The sequence below is a fragment of the Pediculus humanus genome, genomic scaffold, assembly GCF_000006295.1.
Source record: "Pediculus humanus corporis 1103172108190 genomic scaffold, whole genome shotgun sequence".
Taxonomy (NCBI): Eukaryota; Metazoa; Arthropoda; class Insecta; order Psocodea; family Pediculidae; genus Pediculus; species Pediculus humanus.
The window spans coordinates 12,501-21,312 of NW_002987760.1; the positions used below are offsets into that span (position 1 = coordinate 12,501).

Here is an 8,812-nt window from a genome sequence, read left to right on the forward strand (position 1 = left end):
AAAATAAATACTCGATTTACATAAAAGACTAGATTTTAACTTTTGTCAATTCATCTAAATTTATTTTTAATTTCTAATAAAATTATTGTTTAAATTTTCATTATAATAATAATAATAATAATAATAATAATAATAATAATAATAAATTTTTTCTTTTTTTTCTACTTCATTAAATTTAACAAAATTTTAACAAAACTTTTTTTTTTTTTTTTTTTTTATTTTAAAGCATTTATTGCGATGCCGTTTACAATATTTTAACGCAATTTTAACAATAACAACAACAATTATAATAATAATAATAATAATAATAATAATAACAAGCCGGTAAACGATAAAAATTTTTTTATAATTTATAAGCGGAACGAGTGTGGTCGATCTTCATCTGACAAAAAAAAAAATTTTTTTTTTTTTTTTCCCTTTTTCATCGATTTTCGTTTCGTGTAAAATGATTTTTTGTTACCTTTTTAAAAATTAATTAATTAATTAAATAAATAAATAAATAAATAAATAAAATTTGTTAATTTAAATAATAATAATTTTATGAGAAAAAATTATTATTATTGTTAACGATGATGACCATGACGACGACGACGACGACGACGACGACGCCATGATTTACAAATTAAAATATAATTTTTTAATTTAATTGTTAATTTTGTAAATAATTTTTAAAAATTTATTTCATTTAAAATTTCGTCGATTTAAATTAAATCCGAATCTAATCTATTTTTTATTTTAACTTGATTGTTCGATAATAATTTCATTTTGAGCTTAAAAAATTCTTACGTAACCTACACGTTAATTGAATTAATATTGTGAGAGGTTTTTTAATTTTCTTTTTTTTTATTTTCTTTTTCCTTTTTTTTTTTTTTTTACGTAAACTTTTCATAAATTATTCTATTTTTTTCAGTAGCGAATGAATTCGAATATTTAAACGGTTTTCAAAATCGTATTCTTTATAATCGTTTTGAGCTTTCATCAGTAATTGTTTTCCTTCTTCTTTCGTCTGAAAATAAAAATAATTTTATAAAAAAAAAAAAACAAAAACAAGTTTCCACGCAATTATTCGGTCAAGTTTTTTTTTTTTGTTTACAAACCTCCGTAGATTGTATCAAAATAGTTCCCAATTCAAACATGGCGAACGCAATTATATGATCGTTATTTTCTTTCGAATTATTATCGTTGTCCGATTTTATTTCTTTTCTTTTTTCTATGCATTTTTTAAAAGCATTCGATGCTTCATCGTAATTTGAAGCACAAAGATGAACAGCTCCTTCCACGAGATCACACAACCCGATCATGGGTTCATTTTTCATTGAATGACTCTCTTAAAAAAAAATTAATCAAAAATTTTTTGTCATTCTGAACATTAAAAAATAAAGAGAAAGAAAGGGGAAGAACAGGCCTACCTTCGACAATTCTGTACAATTCAGACGTGTCACAGGACGGTAGAGCATTCCAAAAATACAAAAGTTCAAGAATGAATAATTCACATGTTAATTTATCAAAAACTAATTCAATTTTTCCTTTATTTTTAACTTTCGAATCGGTAATCGGAAATTTTCTTATTCGCCTGCTTATAAATGTTTCAATTTGTACGCTTCCACTACTTTCCTCCACAAGTTTGGGTATTTCTTCAGCTAAAGTGAGTGCATTCTGCACATCATTGCAAGCTCCTAAGCAAATGACCGTCAAATACGTGTAAAAACTTCTTGACCATTTCGATCTACTTTTTAATTGATTAAAGCAATGATAAGCATTTCCCCAGTCTAATTGAATCAGGTAGCACCAGCCAATTTCGTGAAGGCAAAGAAGTTGAATTTCTCTCTGATTAGATTTTTCAATAGCAGATTCATAAGATTTCAAAGCTTGGGGTATGTCAGACTGAAATTTTAAGATCAATTGTACATGTTACAGGAATTCACTCGAGATCAAACATTTTTTGTTACACTTGATAATGATAATTACCTTAAGTCTTTGAACTCTTCCTTTAAAATATAAAAACAATGCAGAATCACCAAATTCAGCTTGACTCTCATTTATCAACTGATCTGCTTCTTCGACTCCAGCTTTTACATTAGCTCCATCTAGTGCAAAAAATGGTCTCACAATTGTGTGATACCATAAGAGAGCTAACCTGTAATTAAAACATAACCTATTTTATTTTTTTAAACTCTTAAATAATAATGTAAAAAACAAAAAAAAAAAAAAAGAGTATAATGGTACATACGAAGCTAAAGGGCCTCTCATATCAGTACCCTCTCTGCTAAACATTAAAGCTGATAGTCCAATTTTTCTATCTCCTTCAAACCCCAAGAAATGTATGAGCTTAAGTAAAGAAGCTGGCAGTAAAGAAATACATAATTGAAATATTCCATAACCAAAGGACACTGCAGCCATTAATCTTGCAACAACCTGAGGCTCGATTGTCACTCTTCAAAAGTATACATTTAACAAAGGTTAAATTAACATTTATTGATGGAAACGATATTTTAATTTACGCAAAAAGCAAAAACTTACTCGTTATTGGAGTGAGAAGAAAATGAATTTATGTAACTTAATGGATTTTTAAAACCATTAGAAGTACTTGGAGTATTTGGAACAGATAATTCATTTGAAGGTATAGAAGAATCAGTCATAATATGTGAGTCAGATGCACTTTTAGTAATTACTTGCCAAGAAGGAAAATGAGATCCTTAAAAGAGTAACGCATAAAGCATTAATATTATAAAATCGCAATTATAAACATTAAAAAAATAAATTTTTTTACTTTACCTGGTATGGAGGCATCCAAGCCAAAAGTTTTTTTATATAGGTTACATATTTCTGTATATGTATGCTGATAAACTTTCCAAGCTTTTCTCAACACCCAACCTCCTTTTACATAAGATGATAAATCTTGCTGAAGAAACGTTAACAAAGCAACACAAACCTGAGAATCAGCCAATATAATTTGTTCCTCTAATTTTTCAGCTGCATCTTGCTCCTGAATCAAATTAATTTGAATTATTTTCATTTAAAAAATTTGTATCAGTATATAATTGGAATAGAGTAATAAAAAGGGTTTAAATTTTAACAAATAATGTAAAATATTTTTAAACTTACAGTGTAATTGAAAGTGCTGAAAACCTTGTTCTTCATTGATTTCAACCATCCTGCACCTTGGGAACATTTTTTTTCAACATCTTTCAAATTTTGAAGAGATTCTTCCAATTTGTCTTCTTCAAAAGTCATTAATGCATTTATAAATGTCAAAAAGCAATAACCAGCAGCCATTTGAATGTTCCCATTATCCGAATTAAATAATTCTTCGGCTTCTTCAAATTTATTATTAAGAAGTAATTTAATACCCTCCCTGGCTAAGTCTGTTTTATCCGAACACTCTAACATTTTAATAAGCGGCTTTCACAATTTTCGAGTCAAAGGAAATTGATGAGGATGACACACATGGTTTTGAAATAGAGAAGGAGGAGTTTAAACGAGATACATTTTCGCACTGTTTTTGTTTTGGAATAAACATTTGAGCAGGCAAGCTTTGAGAAACACCACCACAACGTGAATTAAATTTTTTAGTAAAGCGTTGAAAGTAACAACCTAAACTGCTTAATATAAAAGCAATTAAAATACCCAAAAATACCATGTACAACCAAAAATGTAAAATAGTAAATTCCAAACTATAATGTGGATCCCAACCAAATATCGAAATTCCTCCTTTTCTCTTACATCTGAAACTGTATCGCAAGGTCTTGGGCCTACAGTCACACATCCTCATTATAACCAAACGAAAAAAAAAAAAAAAAACTTAGAATTCAGTCATTTTGAGGCCGAAAAAATTACTCCATAAACTGGTAGGAGTTAATCAATTACCGAATATGGTCATGAAAAATACAAAACAGTCCGAGGAAGGTAAATTTAAAAGGCGGTGGAATTCAAAAATTTACGACACCGTAAACAATCAAATTTTTTAAATATTTTTTCCCGCGTTTTATTTTTAACAAGCTCGATGAAACACTTTATTTAAAAATAAAAACGAAAAAATCCATAATTAATAATGTTTAAGTAAAAATCTTTCAAAATTCATAATTTCAAAGAATTCATTTTCGTGTTTTAATAAAAAAAAAAAAAAAATTATATTGAGCATGCTCTCTGATGGTATGTGGTAAGTGGAGTAAAGAAAATCGATCCAGAATCAGTTACGTTGCAATTTGTTCGTTACAACTTGATAAAATGTCCAGTGCGGGTATTGAACGAAGTGACAGATTAAAAATTGTTGATGAAGAACTTTTATCATTTTATCAATATTGCGAACAAGCTGGATTTTCTCAATCGGAAATGGAAGTTATTTGCGCTCCGCTGACTTCAGCTTTTCGCCAGAGAGCTGTTAAAAAAATAATCAAAATCGGATTATTCATAACAGGAATAATAATATTTATTTACGCAACATCCGAAGCGTACATGTATAAAAATCATTTTTACGCTCTTTCAAGGTTAGCCATGATAAAATTACTACCATTTTGGGATTGGACTTCAATGTTTTATAAATCCTGCTTGATATCGAATCCATTTTTCAAAAGCTATTCATTAGATATGAAAGATTGCATTTCGTGTGAATCGTTTGAAAAAATCGAACGAATATCCGAAGTTTCATTCAATAATTTGGTTGATGATTACATAAGCCGAGATTTACCGGTAATCGTTGAGGACGCCATGTTTTCTTGGCCGATAATGAACACGGATTATTTTTATTTTCAAAATATAACGGATGCTTATTTGAACAACGAAAAATTATACGACACGGTACCCTGCGTTTTAGTATCGAACATAAGAACCGGATCGAATGATTTATTACCATTTTTAAAAAGGATTAAAAATCCGAGAGCGGATAAATGGTTCGTACATTGGCAAAATTGCGACATAAATGCGGTTAAAGCACTTAGAAAATTTTATCAGCGTCCTTATTTTTTATCGACTTCGGTCGCTCCGGCTCATTTTAATTGGATATTGATGTCTTCTGACTATAAAACGAATTTGTATAAAAAACTAGAATTAGATTCCGGACTCATTATATTGGCACAACTTCGTGGATCGACTTCGTTCAAATTAATTCCTCATCATCCTTGTAATGAAACATGTCCGCAACTTATTGAAAACCTTAAAGAAGGTGAAATGTTAGTTTTTACAAATTTTTTATGGGCTTTCGAATATTTTCCTGGAAAACACATGGATAATATTGCTATACTCACGGAAACTATTTGGGAAGATACATTAATAGTTTAAATATATTTACCTGTTTGAAATTTTTTATGTCACGTGATAATTATTTTAAAAATTTATTACAACAATTTAAATAAATAAAAAATTATTCTAAATCATCACAAAATATTTTTGCAATTATACATTGAATTTGTATGCTAAAAAAAAAAAAGAAAAATTGCTTACTTAACTCTTTTATCTGTAATTATTTATTCAAATTATAATAAAACAATATTTAAAAAAATATTAATTATAATGATCATTGTAATTATTTCTCATATTCATTTATTATAATACTATTTATTGTGATTATATCATATATTAAATACTCTATAATATTTTTCAGTATAATCATTATTTTCCATTTAAAAAAAAAACGCAAGGAATTTTATTTTTTCGAAAAATCACATAAATTATTAATTTCCATTAATATTTTGTTTCCTTTTAAAATATTTTTTTTATAATAAAATAAATTATTTTGAATTAATAATGTAAATTGAAAAATTTATTACAATAAGTAATTTTATAAAAAAAAAAAAAATATTTTCGACCAATAAAAAACATTTTAAATAAATTAAATTTTTTTCATCATCTAATGTGTTGTATGATAATTTAAGTAATAGTAAAGAAAAGTTTTTCAACTAATATTTATTATATATTAATTAATTTATAAAATTCAATTTTCATTATAAGATTTATATATTTTAATAATATTTTTGATACACATAAACCTCATAAAGCAAAAAAAAAATTATTGTTAATGTTTAAAACTTATTCCATTATAAATATTACGTTTATTTTAAATCTTGTAAACTTTTTAACATTTTTTATTTATTTATTTATTTATTTTACATTGATATAATTTTTTTTTTCAATTATTTTTAATATAAATAAATAATAATATCAATAATTATAAATTGATTTTAAATATGTTTTTAATAACTTTTCAAAAAAGTAAAAAAAAAATTCATTTAAAAATTTGATATGAAGAAGAGTATTTGTCAAATAATGGCATGACATGTCACACGTTTTTTTAAAAAAATACTTAATTATGTAATTATAAATAATTATTATTGACAAAATACAATAAAAATGGCAAGATTTTAACTAAAAAAAAAAAAATTATTTTAAAAACTAATCCTTTTAATATTATTTATTATATTATATTATAAAATTACTAATAAATAAAATTTAATTAAAGCTTTTATCAAAATATTTTTTTTTAAAAAAATTTTAAAGCCATATTATTCCTCCTAAATATATTATTCGAAAAACTTTAAGTTAATTTTTTTTTTTTTTTAATTTTACTAATTTAAAAAAAATTTAAGCTAAATAAATTCTATGCCCTCAAATTTAATATCACCTATTTTAGTTTCTGGCATTAGAATTTTACCATTTATTTTAAATGCCATAGCATAACTAGACACTGAACCTTTTAATTCTTCCGACTTTATTGCTATTATAACCTCATCTTCGCTACCAGGTATAAATTTAAAACTAGAAAACCCGTGAGATGGATAAACATCTCCTATTTTTAATACTTTTATATTTTTAAAATTTTCATCACATGTAATTAATAAATTGGTACCCATTAATTCATCTGTTTCTTCCCTATAAACTTCTTTAGAACATCTCCTAGGCAAAAAAAACCATTTTTTATGTATGTCGCTCCATACACCTGATTCGTGAATCATATATCCTGGATATGATATGCCTACAGCTTTTAAAAGAGCTAAATAATTTTCCCTCCAGTTTTTATGAGTAACTTCACCATTAACTGTAACTTTTTTTATCCATTGAGGATTGTAATTAAGCACCTTTCCAGCAGAATTTGTCCACTCTTTACCAAATCCACCAACGATTAAAGTTTGATCTTTTACACTAGCCCACTCGGATTTAAAAGTTTTCCTCGTTTTACCATCACCATCTGGCAATATAACCCAAGGAACTACATCATTTTTAATAATTTCATATACAACACCTGTTCTGTCATCCAATGTGTATAGTTTTCCATTAAAAACAAGTAGTTCTGACAACTCCATACCTCTTCCTCCTTGACTTAAAGATGATTTTAACTGTACTGTCGATTTATCCCATGTAACATAAACAGAATTTAAAGATGGATTCCATTCAAGGTAACCTTTTTGTAAATATGAGAACCATACATCTGGTTCTAATTTTGATTTAGAATCAATATCTAAATCACTGATCATTGCTATTCTGAACGTTAATCCCTTTGCCGTTCTAATTGGACGCGTTAAAGGATATGTATTATTATACTGTTTGTAAGAAAACTCTTTGTACACAGAATTATATCCAACTTGCATACTTGGTTTAGGTAGTGTAAAAGAATTATAATTAATGTACTTATCATTAGGACTAGGTTTTGGCAACATAATGTACCTGATAAATAATATAATTAAACAAAATATCACAAAAAATGTAATAAACTTTGTCTGAATTCTCACATTTCTTTTACCGATCCGGTAACTGGGCGGTGATTCGAGGGCTTCCCTCCAGTCTCTTAGTGTCATTTTCATGTTATCATTTCTTAAAGGCTCATATGGCATGCCTTTTAAATATAAAGTTAATTTCCTTAAGTTAAATTATAAAAATACCATGATGACACTATTTGAAATAACGTTTGTCAAGTTTGAACACCTCCATGTTTATATTTAAACGTAAGAATATTTATACGTGGCACTACATTTAATAATCTTATGCCACGTACTTGATTCCCTTGGCGGAAGTTGTGAAATAAAACAAAAAAATTAAATAATTTTTTGATTTTCATTTCTAAAAAAAGATATTATAAAAAATAAAAATTATTATAAATGTTAATTATCATTTAAAAATATCATTACTTCAAATATGATTTTAAAATAATACTTGAAATTTAAGTTTGAAAATTAATTTTCAAAAATTCAAATTTAAACTTTGTTTTAAAAAGTTATGATGTAACCGTTAAAACCGTTTAAAAAAGTTGTAAAACATCCGCAAATTTAAAAACATAAAAATTAATTTAAATAACTCACACGAATGTACTTGTTATAAAAAAGAAAATAACTTTAACAAAGTATTTTTATGAATAAAATATTTTAAAATATCACCACAATGTCTACTATTAAGTTCAACCAATTAAAAAAAAATTTTACTTTTGTATCGTAATAAAATTAAAATTAAGGATAAATTTTTTTAAATATTTATAAATACAATCCAATAATTTTAACTTTCATAAATTCCCTTGGCGTTTTTAAAAAGAACACTGTAAAACACTAATGTTTTAATAAAAAAAAGGTGACAAAATTTATACAAATCATTAAAGAAAAAAATAAAAAAATATTAATAAGTATGTGTAAAAAAAAAACTTAAAATTTTTATTTTTTATCCTTGTAAATTTTTTTTAACCTTATAAAATTATCCCTATAAAATAAAATTAAAAAAATTATCGGTTATAAAAATTTTATTTTTACGTTTAAATGTTTAATGCATTTAAAATCCCATAATAATATTTTATAAAAGTTGAAAAAATTATTCTATAACGCCTAAAGGCACCTAT

General features: G+C 25.6%; 3 protein-coding genes across 3 annotated transcripts; 1 reads left to right on the top strand and 2 right to left on the bottom strand.

Annotated features, from left to right (window-relative positions):
• Positions 1-1,070: 1,070 nt before the first annotated feature.
• Positions 1,071-3,390, bottom strand: Phum_PHUM421030 (uncharacterized protein; the record flags this gene model as incomplete). The annotated part of the gene is made up of 7 exons (XM_002429090.1): positions 1,071-1,327; positions 1,410-1,884; positions 1,969-2,137; positions 2,231-2,432; positions 2,576-2,671; positions 2,821-2,986; positions 3,106-3,390. 7 exons carry the CDS (start codon positions 3,388-3,390, stop codon positions 1,071-1,073), a joined length of 1,650 nt encoding a protein of 549 aa, XP_002429135.1.
• Positions 3,391-3,872: 482 nt separating this feature from the next.
• Phum_PHUM421040 (uncharacterized protein) lies at positions 3,873-5,277 on the top strand (the record flags this gene model as incomplete). The annotated part of the gene is made up of 2 exons (XM_002429091.1): positions 3,873-3,906; positions 4,139-5,277. The coding sequence occupies 2 exons, from the start codon at positions 3,873-3,875 to the stop codon at positions 5,275-5,277; spliced, it is 1,173 nt and encodes a 390-aa protein (XP_002429136.1).
• Positions 5,278-6,581: 1,304 nt separating this feature from the next.
• Phum_PHUM421050 (Soluble calcium-activated nucleotidase, putative) lies at positions 6,582-7,823 on the bottom strand (the record flags this gene model as incomplete). Its single annotated transcript, XM_002429092.1, has 2 exons — positions 6,582-7,656; positions 7,705-7,823. 2 exons carry the CDS (start codon positions 7,821-7,823, stop codon positions 6,582-6,584), a joined length of 1,194 nt encoding a protein of 397 aa, XP_002429137.1.
• Between the last annotated feature and the right edge of the window lie 989 nt (positions 7,824-8,812).